General features: G+C 31.6%; 1 protein-coding gene across 1 annotated transcript in view; it reads right to left on the reverse strand.

Moving 5' to 3' along the window:
- The window catches only part of LOC147070067 (uncharacterized), a 31,068-nt gene extending 11,864 nt beyond the window's left edge, over window positions 1-19,204 (reverse strand). Inside the window, exons 1-2 of the mRNA XM_085949906.1 lie at window positions 19,144-19,204; window positions 2,064-2,208 (exon numbers count right to left, since the gene is read on the reverse strand). Coding sequence (XP_085806032.1) covers window positions 2,064-2,208; window positions 19,144-19,204 — 206 coding nt within the window. The remainder of the gene's footprint in view (window positions 1-2,063; window positions 2,209-19,143) is intronic.
- Window positions 19,205-20,994: the final 1,790 nt, after the last annotated feature.

Here is a 20,994-nt window from a genome sequence, read left to right on the forward strand (position 1 = left end):
GAGCTACCACCAAATCTCGACTTCTCATCTCTCCATCTACACCTCCTGGGGCCTTATGTTGTAACTTGTGACATGAAGTCACCCGATGACATGACGTAATTGTGACGTAACCTCAATACACGCATTGAGGTGAGCCGCCCAAGCACACGGCTCACCATAGATAATATTATGCTGAAACACCTATTTGTGTATGGGGACAAAGAATAACGCCAGTATTTGAGTAGTTTTAATTTCTCGAATGCTATTATAACTCCGGTAGTACGTCACAATGATGTCATATGACGTCATGTCGACCGGGCGACTTCAACTCGTAAGTTACAACATAAAGGTCATGGTCATCCCCAATCACGGCAATCTCATCCCTCAACAACGAGACCCGCCAAAAACCAATTAACTATCGCGTTAGTACCCAATTTTTCATCAAAGAAAATCTGTGCAATCGTTAAACTTAGTCAAAGGTAAAAACAACAAAATGTGTCTCTCTTTTTTTTTACATCAAACTCCGGCCCCCATAAAACTAAAAGGCCTTCCGTCTGCCTGATTTATTACATTAAATTTAAATGCGGTATCAAATAAACATTTAACAAAGCGCTTCCCCTGCTACACCGCTGAAAACTTTCTGGATTGTAAATAAAACTATACGAAGGTAACTTCGCTCTAATCTCTTTGAGTTTGTAATTTTGTTAATCTCGCAATGGATTGTCGGTTTCAGTATCGTCAGCCTTTTTTATCTCCCAGCTTTATAAATAAATATCTTTTAAAGTGTATTACTCCGAACTCAATATTTTCATTTTCTGATCTTCCTTTATAGATATTCTTCTTGCGGCTTCTATCTCGAAGAGATCAGTAAAGTAAGAAAATTCAACGATATTGTATGACTGTATCATTCACACTGGCGAATACTCAATAGGTGATTTTTTAACGTTTTACGTGACTCGTTAAGTTTTAAGCGAAGAAATATTGAAATTCTAGATATTGTTTTAATTTAGAAGAAATTTATAATTTTTCCACTATCTAACGTATTTTCTTGTTGTATTTTTATTATGTATATGTGTTTGTGAATGATAGCTGGAAATACTGCATTTGGAATTGAAACAATGATTAAACCCAGTTAAAATTATTCGATTTGAGGACACGTTCCATTTAGATCATATATGTTTTACTGAATTATGCAGAAACAGTATTCCTACATCGACTGTTATAACTATTGGAAGGTTATACAAATAACAGCATGCACTATTTGTTTATTAATGTTTTAGTTTAAGTAAGAAATCCATTATTCTGAGAATAGTTTCTCTTATATACTGTACTAAAACTACAAATTATATAATAGTATAATTTATATTAACATATAAAGACACTTTTGATAGGTATACTTACAAGAAATAAGAAGATAATACGATATTACTACTAATGAATAGGTACACACTAATGATAACGACACACTAATTTAATGAAACTTCAAAAACTCACTGACGATATAAAAATTAAACGATCAGTTTAAATTAAGTACGTATTTTTTCAAAAAATTTAGACCTACACATCAAAAATATTAAGATAGAAGTTCTTTTTTATTTTTAAAAACAGTCTGTATTAATTATTAATATTCGATTAAACACAATAGAAATTATTTTTTTTTAATTATCTAATTATTAATTATTTAGTTTTAGGCTCTGCGATCGGAGGTTACCTTAGTTCATACAATTCGATAGACTGAGTGAAGCTACGTGACGTAAAGTCTATATTAAAAAAATTGAGAATTATTTGAAACATAATCCTACCTTTATTTACGACAAAACAAATGGCGCGCTGTGTTTTGTAATTATCTGTGTACTATAATTCCTACACATACGGCATCTCTCGTTGTCAAAATAAATTATTTTATAGAATATATAATCAAGTGATTATATAAATAAGTCAATATGCAATTAAAAAATATTTTTCTTACGAAGGTAGGCTTCAAATAATCGTCTAATATGCAGTCTTCGCCACTGAAAGACAGTCACATTATTATTATATAAAATAATGTATTGTATAATAATATGCATAAAATGGATCATTACCTGAATGCTTTGTCTGGCAAAGCATGCAGTCGATTGTCTGGAAGAGCTAGGGACTGAAGAGTGAGGGCATCCAAAGCACCTCCTTCCACTCCTCGAAGTCCAGCGCCGGCTATTTCTGCATGCACCAGATTTTCGCTGCTCAGTTCTGCTTTGAAAAAGAAAAATAATTTAGAATTTGGTGACTTACACACATTTTAAATTAAAATATAAATGATAATATTTTTAAGTGCAAATTTAATGAGTGATTGTGATAATCATCCGTTCTGTTAATTTGATAGATTTTAACTGCATTGCCAGCGCACTATAAAAACAGTTCGTTTTCATTAATGATATTGAAATCTATTGGTACTTTGGAAGATAATCATACTAATAATTATACAAAATTATAGTTTGGTTTAGAATTATTCAACAAGATAAGAACAGTACTCTAAAATGTGATTACCTATGTCATCAATAATTATCATAACTGATGGTAATTAAAAAAGATGCTGTATTCCTTTTCAATAAATCATAAACGAGGTGGCGAATTAACAATTCTACATGCCACATATAAAAAATGCGTACAGTTTGTTATTTGTTATAACCATCTTTTATTATTTGGAGGTATGGCAGTAAATATTTAACCGAATAATAAACATATGGATTTAAAAAAAAAAATGATTTCCTTTATGCACGTCATATAAAAATTACAATGCTGCAATATTTTTCAATAAAAAGAAAAGATATTGTTCCACCATCGAATTTTAATAAGGAGCGGTGGAACCAAAAATAAAGCAGTATAACATTTTGAAAAACTGGCCGTACATAATACTTCATCATTTTTCATTTATATCTATGTATCATATATATCATACAGTTTTGTAAATTCGTAGTAATTACAATATTTTCCAAATAAATAGAAAATGCCAGTTATACTAATATGCGCACATGTTCACCAAAAGGTCTTAACAAGGAAGTGTTTGAATGCGAGCGTGTCCGCAGAAATATGACCATGTTATTAATATGATAATATAAACAAGCTCATAAGAACTCCATATAGTGGACCGGTATTCAAGAATACTCCGTACAAACGTAATATACGTGAAAAAATATTTGAGTTCTTAAATGACTTGGCTTGTCTCATGATGAATCCTAGAAGCTTGCTAGCATGCATAGCTGTATTATGTAATATACCAAAACTGCCGTCAAAGTCTACGAATTACGGCAAATGTCTTTCACATGTACATCTTATTAATATGCTCTTAATTTCCATGATGGTCGACCGCTGTAAGCTTATAATGTCTTGGATAACGGGTTTGAAACCAGGTATGCCAAATTCAAGGTTGAGCAAGTGACTAAAATCTATATTTCGTAGAAATAAAAACCTGTTAATACAACCTCCATTCTGTGGATTACTTTATAAATCTCTTAGGATCGAACGTGGTAATGTGATGTAATATATTCTGTGTTTGTTCCTTTGTTTTATCAAGGTTTTGTAAACTAACTATAAAATGGCGACAGCTGATATTTCAAGCGAAATCTACGGAAGGTATTTTAAATCTAATTATTGAGTTTCTGACTATCAATAATAAATAATATATTCAAATATGCAAAACTAGGTTACTTGACTCAGTACGACCTTGACCGTTTAATTATGAAGCAGTAGGTTTAGCATATTTATACAGGTGTCAACATATTCATAACTCCTACAGAAAATTCTTCTAAAACCCTCAGTCAAAAAGTTTATATATTATAAAATAGTAAGTGGGAGAATTAATACAAGAATTCCTGGAAATAAATGCTTAGTAGAATAAATGAATAAAGTATACATATCATTACTAACTACATGAAAATCGTTTAAATTAAACTATAATAATATATACCTACTCGCAACATTAACTTAATGTAGTAATGAGTAACATTTCTTTTCACAATTGCCAAATTAAATATTAAAACCTTTGAGCGACTGCATTAATATATTATATTATATTATATAATATAATATAATATAATATTTGACAATATTACAGTAGGTGAATAGACTTGCAACGTAAATAAGTCTAATAAGGTTTTAAGGATATTTTTAGATCTATCTCTTTTGTTCGTAATGGAATACGACGCTCGCTATACAATGTGTATTTATAATTTATGAGAGGTAAATGATATCTATCAATATATATTTACTGGATAATGCTATCGATTTTGAAAATAATAAAATTTTAATTAGATGTAATATTGATGATTCTAAGAATAGCCGAAATGTTTTGATGACTAAGTGCATATTAACTTTACCAACATATTTGCAGCTTAATGTGCTGGGTAACCTTAGATGGCATTCTGGAATAACGAGATCGTTAATAACCATATGATTCAATCCACTACAAAAACCATCTTCTACATTAATCCTAAGATGAAGGGTTCCCTGAGAATTCCAACCCTGAATCCAGCTTGGAGGAGTTATCAAAATATACTTAAGGCCTTGTCCACATGGCGCATGTAATTCGCCGCGAGTGCTTTTGGACACCTCAATGAGGTCACCTGTACCTCGACCACGCGCGACAGTCGTCACGGCGCGAGTGTATATGGACGGCTCAATGAGGTCGCATGTACTTGCAATGCGCGCGACTCAAAACGCACCATGTGGACAAGGCTTAAGTCACTTTTGAGCAAAATTTGAACTGGCTGCTTTCTGCATAACTACACTCAATTTTTAATAATCTAAATTTAAAAACAATAATTCACTAATGAAACAAAATAATTGTGGACTAACAATACAAACCGTAAAGCTCGTGGTTTCGATGATGTAGAAGTTACGAATAATGGACGTGAAGTATTTATATACTCGAAAGCAATTATATGAAAAGCATTTCAGTTTTTTTCAACAAGCCTCATTATTTTATCGTAGCCATACCTATGATTTTTGCTTTCTCTTTCTCGGGAATGCACTCATGTTAACTCGTGCGATTTTTATTTCCCGAATGTACGTAAAATACAGGGCTCGTATTGTAGCTTGGGATTCGGAACCAGTATGAAGAGGCGGTTTATGACATTTTCATTGCGCTTGTTCTGGGTTATAAAAGCTTTTCTACGAGTAAGCTACGGTATTCATGGATTCTGAATAATTTTTCTACGTTTCAAAAATTACTTGAAATGATTTATCGTTCACTGAATATCGTTTTACTATCAACTGAAAGTTTTTTGAGTGTATTTTTTACGATTTCAAAAAATATCTACTTTAATATTATTTGTATGGTGTTTTTTCTTTAAAAATCGTAGTAAAATATAATAATGACATTTATAAGTTTAATTACTCAAAGATTATTTAAATAAAATATAATTATCGCACATCCGGTGCAATAACGTTATAAGTGCAAAACACACTTTTTTCAGGATAAACATTTAAAGATTGTGAACTTGATAGAGTCACATGGTTTCATGATTTGACTTATGAAACCTTTGACAGAAACTATTAAAACTACACTTATGACATTGACGCACCAGGTGCGGAGACATATTAGGCATGTTTTTTGACACTTTTCTCATTTTTTTACTTTTAGCACTTGTAACGTTGTTGCACCAGATGTGCGTTATAATAAACATGTTACCTTACTTTATATCTCCATAAAATAAAATCATTTACCTCCTTTTTTATTCAATATGATTTTAATATAATTTGTCCACTAATAATTATACCATTTGCATCCGATTAAACATTTTAAAAGTAAATTATAATCAATTAATGAATATTTAGTTATGCCTCCAGTAAAATCAATTAAAAGTGTATTGTTCTATATTATGGTAAAACTAAGTATATATTACCAAAATATTATGAATCAATTTGATTCGTTTATAAAAAAAGTAAATAATAATACACACTATTACAAAGTAATTTCAAAGTAAATTTAAAATTTCTCATTCCGTTTCCTGAAATTTTCCATTCCGACCACTGATATAACACATATTGAAACCCCTACTGAATTACTGTACATTGATGGAAACATAAGGGCTCTTTTCCTGAATGCGTTCAATTTAAGAAAGGGAACAAATTAAGCGTTTATATACTTAAGTATAACGTTATTAAACAACTAAGTACATTTTTTTAAAGAGTGGTTTTGAATTAAACTGAAACAAATATATTAATTATTTACTTTCTCATATCTGTCGGATAATAGACATTGAATTTCAGACGTGATATAGGGGAAATATCATATATATATATACATAAAACTTTCAATAGTTCGACTCTTTATAGTCTCACGTAATTTTCTGAACACCCTTTCCAAGTATAATAGATATATCTTTCAAAACTAATACTCAACTTGCTACTATAACAATATTATTTGCATATCTGAAAGATTTCCCGCAGTTGATGTATGTGGATTTCTGTATGACCTATGCTATTTTAATATTCACATCAGATGTTAAGTCAAAAGAATATCCATACTTTTGAATATCGATATCTGCTTGGGATCAGATACGTGCATATAACACTATCATAACTTGGTATTGATAAATGGATTCTAAAAGATTTTTTGTGGACCTAGTGGGCATAACAGGCGCTACAAATATTGGGTTTCGTCTGACCTTGTCGGAAGCTACCATATTAATAGTTCTTTATAATATTTCCTTAATTCAAAACAAGATGGGTCTATTCTTTGGGCCCCGCATCAGTTGAAGTACGGCCTGATGGTGGAGACCCTTTCCAAAGATTTCAATGCTTATTTACTCGAGGCTGATATCCGTAGTTTTATCAGACTGACTTTCTTTTATTATATTATATGCTTACATTTTATTATAATCTAAAATTTAAAAGAAATCTACATTTATATACTTACGTCCTTTTTTTGGCTTATACGCGGAGTAAATAAAACATTTGTCATTCTTGGTAGTACTTGCCTATGTTGCTATATTTATGAAAGTGTATTATAATTAATTTTGTGTTAAATTGAAATAAAGTGAAAAAGAAATGCCTGCTAGTATGTCGATAGAACATGAAAGAAATAGTACTTTTTAATCTCAAAGCGTATAGATTCGGCATTCAGTAAACTTAAACTTTCCGTATAGAATGATTCATTTTTTAATTGACTATAAAAATTATTGCCCATCGTAAGCTCGTGCGTTGCAGGGGCCGACATGCTCAGCGTAGGTCAAAATGGAGCTTTTATGGTATTTTTAGAGCATAACCCTGGACATGCCTTAAACGTTGTAGATAATCTATTTATATAATTTTGAAGCCTTATTACCCTTTATATTTATTTTAAACATTTGATGACTGCATAAAGTATTTTTATTACATAAAATATAATTCTTTTAAGCCTCTCGCTCTAATGTTTTAGAATATAGTCATATACGTCCATGTGAAGTGATGTTAAGATTTTTTAGATTTATTTATTTTTAAACGCATTTATGAAACCGTTAGTAAAATTAATGTTAACATTATATAGTGTCATATGTACGATAAAAAACTATATTTTATAATCTTTTTGATCCCAAATTTGACAAGAATTAGGCATTTTATTATTAAAAAATGGGCATGATTAACACATTTGAAGATAATTCTAAAGATACTGATTATAAGCTATGTCTTTGAACATTCAAATGTCGGGATCCATTCGGGATTTCAACGTTCGGGATTTCGGTATTCGGGATTTCGGCTTCCGGGATTTCAGCCAATCGGGATTTCAGCATTCGGGATTTCGGCCTTCGGGATTCCAGCCTTCAGGATTTCGACCCAAACCCGCTACAATGAAATGTAACATGACAATGTGTCCCTGGCAACTATCTTAGAAAACGAGTACATTAGATGTTTGTTCTCTTAAGATGCAGAACTTGCCATTGGTAATGCAAATTGAGCGGCGAACAATAACTGTGTTCAACCGAATTGTTTTGGATATTGATATATTATTCTACCTGCCTAATGATGAGTTTTGGTGGATGTTGTTTCATAAATTCTTAGCACAGTGTTTACTTAGCTTATTATTTTGTGTACTTCCATGTACTTCATAATTTTTGTATTTACCTTTATACCCTTTATATGGATACTGTTTATCTAATAATGATTATGTTTCTTTGTTTTTAATGTGAAATTTAGGACGTCTTGAATTTATTATTTGTTAAGTTTACTACTTATACTACTTAGAGTCCAGTTTCTACCAAACTATAATATGTGAGGTTCTAAATGTGCCGCAAAAAATTCACAAGGAAAGGTACATTATCTCTTTGCCATACATAATTTCTTTCTTCTAATCTTCAGGCAAATTGAAGTCTTTTGCAAGAGGCTGGAACTGTAGACTAAAAAGGTTAAAAGTTCACATCTTGATTAGTTCCAAGGCGTAGATGTTCACTCAAATATATTTTTAAATGTCAAAAGTACAGAATACAGTAATTAACTTCTCTGAATAATTTTCTTAGTATTTTCCAACACTTTATTGTGTGAGTCATCCATCTTTTCGCAAGATATGACGGTACACAACATAGCTACACTGCTGAAGAAAATTTATTAAGTTTAAAAAGCGATCCTGTGCACAAAGCCTTATTTTCTGACCTAGAGTTGTTGGCATGTTAGAATTCGGTTTGCAGTCGAATACTCAATTAGTTACTGCAGTCATTAAATTTAATCTCCATTGCCGTTTGTATTTTTTCGAATAACGTATCTTAGCACTCATAGAAATGGAATAAAAAAATAAAAATGAAAACAGGTGGTATGCAGATTCGCGTTTTGACATATAATGCGATTTCAAAATTAATTTCATCCTTCTAATAATATTAATTTATTTTTACTTAAGAGTTTTTTAATGATATTGCCATGAAGTGTAGTTCTAAAATAATATTTTTTTAAGAAACGCTCGTTCACTTTATGGCAATAGTCGTTCTACTCAATGGCAACACCAAAAAATAACATTATTCCAATAATTCAGATGTGAAAGGCAGCCATATTGGTTCTTCTGGATCTTCTTCATTAGATATATTTGGAGAGATGCCGCTAAGTTTCATTAACGTAGACAGGACCGAGACAGAACTACATGATGTGATCAGCAAAAGGAATACGCTCTCCAAGCATTGGAAGACAAATAGTATTGTGCGTTTATTCCTCATGTAATTTCATTGATAATGATGGTTGTATACGTCCAGGATATGGAATTAAAGTATGACTATAATCTAAAATCACACGACATGTTTCAGACATGACGCTCTCTTATTAACACGTAACTTGAAATTCATCGGCAGTTTTATTTGTACTAATTCCTTTTCTATCTTGTGTTACAAAATATAAACTGTATATGTGACGCCCATGGTAAATATCCTGGACTGCTGGATCGCAAATTGACTGCCAAAGATGGTACATAATATTGTGTTTCCACACATGCTTTTGTAAAAACGGAGCTGAAACTGCCTGATAGTATAAGTCATTGTTTTCTGTTGAGCTATGTCATATTTTATTTTTATCTTATACAATTTTAAAACAAATTTAAATCTTTTTATAAACAATATTAATAAAGTATCATTTAAATTTTAGTTTCCAGGAAACAAATTTCTTTTTCTCAGTGTGCCATCAGGTACAAAGGAAAAGACACTGCTAAAGACATATCTACTACGTCATGAAATAACACACTAACTCTAAATTATCAACTTTTCAGGAGATCACAAAAACCAATCAAAAAAATGTGTAGCAAAATCCGTTTTTTTTATGCAAATATTATTTAAATTATAATTTATATCTTAAACAATAATAGCAATAACTTGTGATACCAACTACATGTGGATTATTATTCTATGTTATTTAAGATATTACAAAAAAATACATAAAAGCATAACTCTACTTACGAGTATTATTTTAAACAGTATTTTCGGTGTTTTTCGATAAAAGAATCCAAAAAAAAATTGGCTGGTGTGGTATTTTTTTCTATGCAACAATAGCTCAAAAAACATAAAACACACTATTTTGAGTTGGTGTATTATTCCATGAAGTAGTCAATATGTGCAAAATGCTTAATGGGTACCTGTCAATGCGATACTCCTAAATATATTTATATACTTTCTTTCAATATGATGCAAATACCAGATATCAGTACAGTTTTCTGATTTATTTAAAAATAAAAACTGCCAATATATTAGAATCTACATTGACATGATCTCCAGAGGTAAACCTCATGTGTACGTACACGTTTCGTCTCGAATCTATTGACCTCGAAGCGCATTCCCCTGGCAGCAGTTAAGCTGTCATCGTCATAATTTTTTAAACTACTTGACTTGAGTCTATATGAATATTTACTAACCGAAGCTTTGTTGAACCGACTTCCTCTTGGGCATGCTTACATACTGTAATTTAAAAGTTAGAATGGGTTATATTCAAAAGAGTAACGCAGAACCAAAAGATATGCAACTAACTTACAATGTCGAAATCGGCAACGTAGTTTGAATGAAAAACATATAGTTTTATTTGAGCGTCGTTATACGCAAAGCAGCCAGTCCGCACAAACCTCAAACAGAGTTAAAAGCACTTTTATGTAAAATGTGTTTCTTTAAATACACAAAGCCTCTGTATACTGTTTTTAGAATGTTCATTCTTGAATGCAGCTAACTCTTATTTTTGTAAGAAAAATCATTATTTTTGCATCTATTTTAAAAAATAAAACAATCTAAGTTATTCAAGTATTATGGAAATTTCAAAGTTCTGAACATAATTCTAAAAACTTGTAAATTATAATTTATATTACTTGCCTGGCACTAATTTTTACATGAAAAATCTATATAATATTTATATAATAATTAATATTTTATATAATAAAATGAAAAACATATAATGTAATTGAGAAAATAATGTTTATTAATTGAATGTAAAAAAACATACTTTACAGTCAGAATTTTAATATTTAGGTAAGTATATAATATTATCATGTCGCTGCTTTTTGCAGATCGAATATCACATATTTTTAGAACGCATTTATATGAAATTTTTGTATGACAGCAGCTTGGTTGCTTTATGCAAATCAAAAATATCATATTCTTGCGATTTGCAAAATCTTTAAAACGCATTTATATGAGATTTTTGTAGCTGCTTGGCTGATTTGTGCAGAATGTAAAACTAACGTGTGAGATTATGGAAATCACAATAACTCATTTTTTTTCAAAATTGTGGCCTGGCTGCTTTGTATATAACTACGATCATTTTTGAAAACGAAAAAAACCTGCAATAATTATTATGCATTGTCTATCATGCATCTATATTTATATAATTGGACTTGGTAGAATTCCCTGTCCAGCTTTTTGGATAACGTTACTGTGGACGGCTTCATCCAGAAGTGAACAGATCCCTCATTATACGAGGGTGGGTCAATAATTCCTTAGAAAAAAGCATTAAAACAGGTTTTATTTTTGTATTTTTTTTTATTTCTCAACATAATTTCCTTGGAGCTCAATACACTTGGTTAGACGTTTCTCAATTTTTTTTAAACCGTCAGAAAAATAAGTTTTCGGAAGGTCCTCAAAATAAGCATTTGTCCGATCGATGACTTCTTCATTTGAAAAAAAACGTTGTCCACTTAGCCATTTTTTTAAGTTTGGGAAAAGGAAAAAGTCACTGGGGGCTAAATCTGGCGAATACGGTGGGTGGTCGACCAATTCGAACTTTAATTCTTCAATTTTAGCCATTGATCGTAAACATGTGTGAACACGGGCATTGTCCTGATGAAAGAGGATTTTTTTCCTGTTTAAATGAGGCCGTTTTTCTTCAATTTTGTTTTTTAGCTGGTCCAATAAAGATGCATAATAATCCCCTGTTATTGTTTTTCCTTTTTCCAAATAGTCAACGAAAATAATTTCACGTGCATCCCAAAATACAGTAACCATAACCTTACCAGCTGATTTTACGGTTTTCGCCTTCTTTGGACATGGTTTGCCTTCGCAATCCACTGCTTTGACTGTTCTTTCGTCTCGGGAGTATAGTGGTGTATCCATGTTTCATCTACAGTCACAAAGCGACGAAAAAATTCATCCGGATTGCGTTGCATGAGCGACAACAGGGCTTTAGAGGCCACCACCCTATTGCGTTTATTGTCGACTGTGAGCAAACGCGGCACCCATCTAGCAGAAATATTTTTCATGCCCAATTTGTCATGTAAAATAGAAATGACGCTACCTTTTGAGATCCCTGTAACCTCAATTATCTCACTCAACTTTAATCTTCGGTCACTTAACACCATATCGTGGATTTTATTGATCATTTCTGGTGTAGTCACCTCTACAGGACGTCCTGAGCGTGGTTCATCCTTTGTTGATGTACGACCACGTTTAAATTCATTTAACCAGTTATAAATAGTTGCAAGTGAAGGAGCAGATATGCCGTGAACTAAATCCAACTCATTTTTTATTTCCTTTGCTGTTAACCCTTTTATATTAAAATGTTTAATAACAACTCTAAACTCAATTTTCTCCATTTTCCATTTTTCCATTTTCCACAAGTTTTTTTTTAAATGTACGAGAAACACACAACAACCCGACCAATCTGATTGAAACTTCGCAGCATACTGAATCGGTAGTGCCGCTGCATGAAAACAAACCGCTTGCAGTACTAGTCGCGCCACCTGTCGGCTTTTCTAAGGACTTATTGACCCACCCTCGTAACTTAATTTATACAACCAGCATTTCAGTTTAATAGTATTAGTTCCAATTATCATCGTGACTAGGGATTCCAATCCCGGGATCCCGAGCTATTTTCGATACATATGAATCCCGGGATTGGTAAACATAATCCCGAAGATTTCGGGATTGATTTTTTTATCATTTTTTATGGAAAATAAAATAAAAACGAAAATATAACAGAAAAAATACTTTTAATAACAAATAACTAAATTAGAAATAAACTGGGTCTGAATGAAGTTGGATTTATACCTATATGTAAGTTGCCGATTCATTTTATTTTTTCACATAAATTAACAAAAATGAGAAAGATTAGAAAAAAAACAATGCTTCGCATTTTTAATAAAGTAATTCCGCCATGATCTCATACGTTTTACGGCAATCTCATATCAAATTCACATTATTATTTATATTACAATATTATTTACTCCATTAAATTTATGTATTTTCAGGATTGAACGTACACAATATTAACAATAAAAATGTCTTAAATAGTAATTATAAATTATACTAGATTTATTTTTGACCGATTTTATAAATGTTATTTGTAAATAATCCCGGGATTGTTAAATTATAATCCCGAAATCCCGGGATCAGAATTTTAGCTCGAGATTGGATTCCCTAATCGTGAATGTAACTTAAGTATGCGATGGAAATGAATGTACTCTTTCCAAGGGCACTCCATTGTACAAAAGATAGCTGTTTTATTACCTTTTTTTATATAGTTATTTAACATTTTTTTGTAAGTTTGCTTATATAAGAGTATTTTAATGCATTATTCAGGAGACACTTTCTCCAGAGTGAAATTCATTAGCCGTCATAAAAGACTCTACAACTACATCATCAGGTTACAGCGGCGAAGACTCCATACAAAGCGATTATTTAAAGCCTACCTTCTCAATAAAAACAATTTTTAATTGCCTTTATACGTATTTAAATAATAACTCGTTACTATATAATTATTATATAAAAAATATTTTTTTTTAATTAAATCTCTGTATGAATGTATTATTATTGATTGTCCAAACTTGGTCGACCAGACGGCACTTAGCAATTCCACAAATACGTAACAAACTATATATAATACAATCTAATAAAGGCTTCTACTAATCTGGTACATTTCACGCATACAACACATACAAACGATTACACGCGTATTGTAAAAAAACACATGCACACAATTGAGGCTATCTGACATTTTAACAATATAATATATTCTTTGTTTCTAAATATCATGTTGTGAACGTCTTAAACTTATAATTTGTAATGTCCACAATATGTAAAATAAATAAATTTAAATTGAAATTATTTTTTTGAGTTTGATTCGATGCGAACGGGTCCTTCGACATAGTAAGTAACAACCGAGACAGTAGAATGTTCTAGCCCGAGTTTGAACAAGGTTGGGCATTACTTTTTATATCTTTTTTTGTAGGTATCTGTTGTCTTTTATAGTGATTATTAGGTATTGTAAAAAGGTAAAATATAATATTTTTGTTCAGTAAATTAATGAAGATGAACAAAATTCAAACTTAAGTCATGTAAATATGGCTGTCCTAAGACTGTCTTTCAGTTATCTACTATCAATGACAATTATAATAATATAATAATATGGACGAAGCATCTGGAAAAAAATGACACTCACTTTTTTGTCGGGTCTGCCGAATGGCATAATCTGTTCTAACGCTATTACAATAAAGGTGATATTGCTATAAATTCCTGATGCTTTTTGTCGGGTCTGCCAAATGGTTCGGTTCGAACTGGTTCGATCAAATGAACATTGATACTAGAAACACTGTTCTAACGCAATTACAATAAAGGTCGTATTGCTTTAAATTTCCGATGTGTGATATCGCATAATGGAAATTATGAAATATACATGTGCGAATGTCGCTATGCGCGAATTTACTTGTTAGCTACTGTATTGAGTGCGTTGTCCATTAATAATCTCATTGCCTACCACAGACTACCTACCTTCAACAGGCATCTTTCGCCACTACCAAGTTACTATAGGAAATAATGCATCAGTATAAAACAATGCCCGGTGACTGTAGTGCCTCTAAATAAATTACTAAACTCGTAAAAATAATTTTCCGAAATGGGTCACAATATGACATATTGTGACAATGCAATGGTTCCATTGTATCGTTACTGTATCATACCGGCTCTCAAACTTTTGAGGTTTGAGAACCACGTTTAATTATAAATTTTAACATCATTTCAATATGTTTGATGCTAAGACGAGATATGGGCCTTTATTAACGATTTTGTTTTTACGAGAAACGGATCTTATATTTAAATACTTACTACTAGTGTAGCTTGGTCAATAGAAATGGTAACATTAGACGTCGATTTTGAGGTTGGGTAAAATATCACGAATTGTATACTCCCTTTATAATATAATATATTTAAAATAAGTATCGTACCCAATCACGGATTATAGATCGATTGACAACGAGAAAAGCAAAGAAAAGAAGCACAGCGACTATTTCGACAGAACGTAGTTCGTTTTTTCACCGGGAGGTCTATACTACGGTCTACTGCACGAACGCAGTAGGCCCACACGCCGGCGTGTAGCGTGTAAAGTTGACCGGTTTTCAACTTTTCTCGGTATATTGTTTACAATCTGCGTGTAAGCTTGTTCGATGATGACACTGGGCGACTTTACAGGCAAACTGTAAATTCTCTTGTAAAGTAGCTCAATGTCATTGACGCATTAACGAAGCCATTTTCTTTATATACTTTAGACCCATAATAACCATAACCCATTATATACTAAAATTATATAAATATAATATTGTGATCTCAATCTCTATGTCTAAAGACTCATTGAAAATCAATATGTGAATTTGCCAAACCCGAGATTCGATCCCGACATTATATGCCAACAGGTTACCGCTAGGTCATCGTGGGTGTTGTGTTGTTATTACAGTACAATAAATTTACATATCAAAGTGCCTGAAATATTTCACAGTTTCAGAAACCAGCAGATAGCGTACAAGGCAACGTGGCACGGTATGATTAATATGGCAACATTATTTCTGCTCGTATTTTTTCACGCGGACAATATTAGACGTTTAGTAGAAAACATTAAGATATAACTCACGAAAAACATGACTTTTGGTTACAAAAGGATTTTTTTGTCCGAAATTCTATGGATAACTCCAAAAAATTTATATAAAAAAAACAGTTGGATAAATTCATGAAACAATGATACAACTGCGTTGGCATTTTTATTACTATATTTCGGAATGTGTAGATGATAATATTATGATACATACAATATTTATAATATATTTGAGAATATATTATTATATTACCAATGTTTCCAGTCGTAGGTATAATAATTATTATATGTTATAGGATAATAAATGAGTTACATTATAAAAAAATGAATCTATTAATAAGTTAGCAACTGTTTTAATAATGTTATAGTATTAAATATTATTATAGTAAGTAATGTTTTTATAATCTATAAATAAGAAAAACTTACTGAATAGACTAATTAGTCAAGATTTATTGTATAAATTTAGGAAAATCTATATTCCCATAATAATATTTATTATCCACGTATAGTTACATTTTTGCATAGAGAATGTTTTTAAATCAATAATTAAGAAAGCTCTTAAAAATAAATACTGTATAGAATATATACTAACCTAAAATTTTACATCATAAAACCTATACTTTATGATGTTTCTGTTGATTGAACACGTCCTGCTTGTCACCTACTAGCTTCTAAATATTCTCACGATGACGAAGACGTGGTGTAATTTGGAGCCAATAACTTCAATGCCTACTACAGAAAGGGATTTTGACACAAAATTTTTTGAAAACCAGTGCTATATAATATAAAATATATTATAATGTCTACTAAAGCAGGAAAGTATAATGCTTGTGTCTAAAATGATTAAAATAGAATAATAATACATATTATTATAACTTATATATATTTTTTTTAAACAATTATCTCCCTTAATTTATTTTTATATTTAATACATTATTTTCCTCATTTATATTTCAATTGTACATACGTATTTCACCGTATCATAATTAACCGTGAGCTGTCTAATCGGAAAGAGACCACCACAGTTCAGGATTGCAATACCAAATGAAAATATCAATACTGGTATTTCATTATTTCTTATTGAAAACAGGTATTCTATATAGTAATAGGGATATTTGTTGAAACATACAGGAAAAACTATCTATCGATAAACATCACTTTAAAAATTTATTTTAATATCTAAGTACCTACATAATATTCTGTTAATCTTAAAAATATATATGTTTAATAAGATGATACTCGTAGAACTGCTGATTTTTACAATTACATTTAATAATTTGATCTCGTGATCGGATTAAATAATTCTGAAAGTACGTAAATGTTTGTATGTTTTTTTAAGCTGAGCAAGTATTGTAAGACAATGAAATATCAATCTACCTAATTAATAATTGATTAATAGTGTAATATGTTGATCGATTAACTCGTTAAATAAAAAGTGCAGAATATCGTACATTCAATTTAATAGGCAATAAAGTAGAAAGTAATGAATAAATAACATTAAATTAATTTTAGAAAAAATAAGTGTCTACTTTCTTAATACCGAAAATACCGGTATTTTGGATATTGAAAACCGTTATTTCGGCATTGATAAATATATTGTAATTTCGGTTTTAAAATATCGGTAACTACAGTCAGTAGAATGGTTCCAATTTCATAGATTATAATGTAATAGAATGAGAATATTAATTTGATATTGATTGGTGTCAAATATTTGATAATAACCCTGTCATTATTATCATATCGAATATATAAAGGAAAAAGGGCGTAACCCTTAGTTTTTTCAAAATAGGTTTTATTGCATAATAACGTTGTACACGACTAAACATACATTGTGTCCAAAGAATGTAAGCTGCAAATGCTGATTTATTATCTAAATTTAGCTAGCAATTTTTAAAAAGAAAGAAGAACGTGACTTGGGAAAAACGACTTAACTATCATTTTTTTCAATTAACTCACTGATTAATATCAGATTAGGGATATAAAAACCATATTATCAATTATCATGTACTTCAAGGGTGTGTCTATTTTGTATTTTAACTTTGACTGAAAATCATAAGAAAAATGTTTTTATGCCTCCTGTAAAATTCGATTTGTGTGGACTACGCCCTTTTTCTTTTCCATGGTCGATATATTTGATAAATACCACTTACAAGCACCTACCAGAATTTTATATAAATTATATACCATTAATTCGTATTTCTAATTTACTCACCTATCGATTTTCACTTGTATTTCTGTTCTATTCTGGTAGTTTTTATTACGTATTTTTAAGTATTTCCGATAACAGTTCACCACAAATTTCACATAAAATTTCCTGACGCGAAATAAGTTGATCATCTCTGGTATATACAGTGAAAGCTTCAATACAAAAACCTATTATAATATTATGTATATATACTTAGTTATCTACTAAGGGAAATCACAAATTTATACAATTAACATAAAATCCAATTAATAATTTAATTACTTTGACGACTTGTTTATATATTGACAAATTATTATCGGTCTAGTTATTATTATCTTACTGAAGTTTACACTATCAATATTGACTGTTTATCTTACGAAAACAGAGTGATTGTTCATGATAATCATAAACATAATATCGATAAACAACTGCGTATGTTTCTCAGGAAATGTTTCACTGAGTTTATATAGGATATATTGCATTTCTTTATTATATGCAATTTTGAACCACTATTTAACATCATATAATTATTATCAAAGTTTTATGAATATGATTACGTATATATATTATCTTTAGAGTAACAGTGTGCGTTGCTGTTTTAAACATAGCTGTATATATAAGATCATAATATATGTCTCTGAGATTCTCAGTTGAGGCATGGTCTAAAAAGATCGTGGCTAGGCGATGCGCGGATTGCGGGTCGCTGGTGCAAATACGCATGCCGACCGAAATATAATTTGTCATATAAAGCCAACATGCGTCCATTTAATGTTCTGTTTATTGTTCTATTAGTAACAATAATAATATATTCATTGACATGTTTTCTTTTTAAAGTAAATGGGTAACGTTTTTAGTCATCTTTACACGATTTAAGAATTAATACCCCCATCGCCATCACGAAACAAATTGACGTATTTACATCTCGACGTTCACTCTCAGACTGCCAGTGAGTCAAAAATTTTGTCGCGCCTATAGTTGAAAATTATTTGCCGTTTCACTGAAGTATCGCTTTAAAGCATGACGTAATTATTCTATCGTTTTCTTACCACAAATTGTTATTTAATAATTCTGCTTATGTCGTTTCCGTGCAAAAGAAGTCTCTTAACTCTTCCCAATCATGCCTTGGCCACCATGTTGGCCGTCTTATTAGCTTTAAACACATAATCATCGATGGGGTAGCTGGTTGCAACGATAGGATAGTTCATCACATATACCTGTATCCTCGGCGCCACATTCGCTGTTTGAAGGATCATTGGAGTATCCCCACTTCTTCATATTGTCATTAGTCCCAGTTAGAGTACACGTTTTATAACTTTGCACTTTTTTGTACTTTTTTCTGCACTGATACACCTCTTTGCCTGATTTTTTCCAACCATGCCCGATCCTAATAAGATCATATGAGCCTCCACAGAGTGGAGGTTTGTATTAACAGATTACGATTTTTTTTTACGAGAAATGGATGTCAGCCACTTGCTCAACCTATTAGGTCCATAATCTGACTCATACACAAATTGAAAAACAATATGTGTACTTGCTCGACCCAGGATTCGAACTTGGGACCCACGACAATATATGCCGACGCTTAAACCGCGCGGCCATCGTGGAATTGTTGATTACCTCGCACAAAATTAAATCAAATGATATTCACTTGCATTAATATATGTAGTAATAAATAAATAAATAGATTATATATGTAAAAGACAAAAGCTAAGAATATATTACATCATTTTCATTCCAGAGCTGAAGTGCAAAGTTATGAAGCATATACTCTACTCTAGTTTGTATTCAGTGACGTCCCTTTGGGGTAGGTATATTGAGCGTTACTTGGGGGTGATTGAGGAGAATCATTAGGTATACATAGAAATAACTACTTAAACTTAGTAATAACGGAAATATCTTTCCATTAAAAATTCAGCTCACTGGTTGGAAACATAACGTATAACGTATTTATTAGGTATTATAAAAGTTTTAACAGGACTTTTTTGTCGGATTCGCGATGTCTGGTTTACTTCCGTTTTCCTTGGATGGCACGTTCTTGGTGAACAGCAATGCCACGTACATACCTCACTCGTCACTCATACGTAACTCACGAGTTTTGGAAGTTGCCAGGTGTACTTTGTTCTGTACTAATCTGAAACCGTAGACTCGCAATATTGTCTATTGAAGCAGAGATGGCATTTAAATTATATTACAACACATTTCTTAGATATTGAAGTCACGAAATGATGATAAAAAGTACTGTATAAAAAAATGTGGCGGCATTTTGACACTACCTAGCGACGTCACTGTTTGTATTTGATTCATTGTCCTCCAAGCTACAAATCCCTGCGTGTCCCCAAGTGGCAGCTTTTTATCGGGCATCGTTGAGCGTCAATTTCGCTACTTTTGTCTACAGCGGGTGACTTCGAAATCTCTTTGAATGACTGACTGAAGCTCTTCTTAGATTTTATGCATAATTGCGCCGGTATATGTCTATGTAGTGTATGTATTTCATCACACATTTTGGCTGTAGGATGACATGATGCAGAAGCTTTCACGATACTGCATGATCTAACCAACGAATTCCAACTACTCTTATTAATAATTATTCCTCAGCCTATATTATTCTCATCGTCACCATGATACAAGTAACTTTATGTTTCCGATATCTAAGTCTAATTTCAAAAACTTCAAGTTTTCATAGCGTTGTTCCATTCCATATTATAATAGGACCGACAAAAAGCTACCAGGCTTCTTCTTCTTATTGTGCCATCCCCTAGCGGAGGTCGGCAACCATCAAGGCGATCTTATCTTTGTCGTCTGCTACCCGTAACAGTTCGGTGTAGCTGCACTCGTATCAATCACGGAGGTTCTTAAGCCACTAAATGCGACGCCGTCCTCTGCTACGCTTCCCATTGATCTTTCCTTGAATGACAAGTTGGGGAATGCTGTATTTTTGTCCTCTCATAATGTGGCCGAGGTATTATAGTTTCCTGGTTTTGATACTACGTAGAACTTCTCGGTCCTTCCCCATTCGATTGAGAACTTCAACATTTCTCACCCGGTCAGTCCAAGGAATTTTGAGG

The sequence above is a fragment of the Rhyacophila brunnea genome, unplaced genomic scaffold (genome assembly GCF_057557595.1).
Source record: "Rhyacophila brunnea isolate RB1 unplaced genomic scaffold, BYU_Rbru_1.0 scaffold_22, whole genome shotgun sequence".
NCBI lineage: Eukaryota > Metazoa > Arthropoda > Insecta > Trichoptera > Rhyacophilidae > Rhyacophila > Rhyacophila brunnea.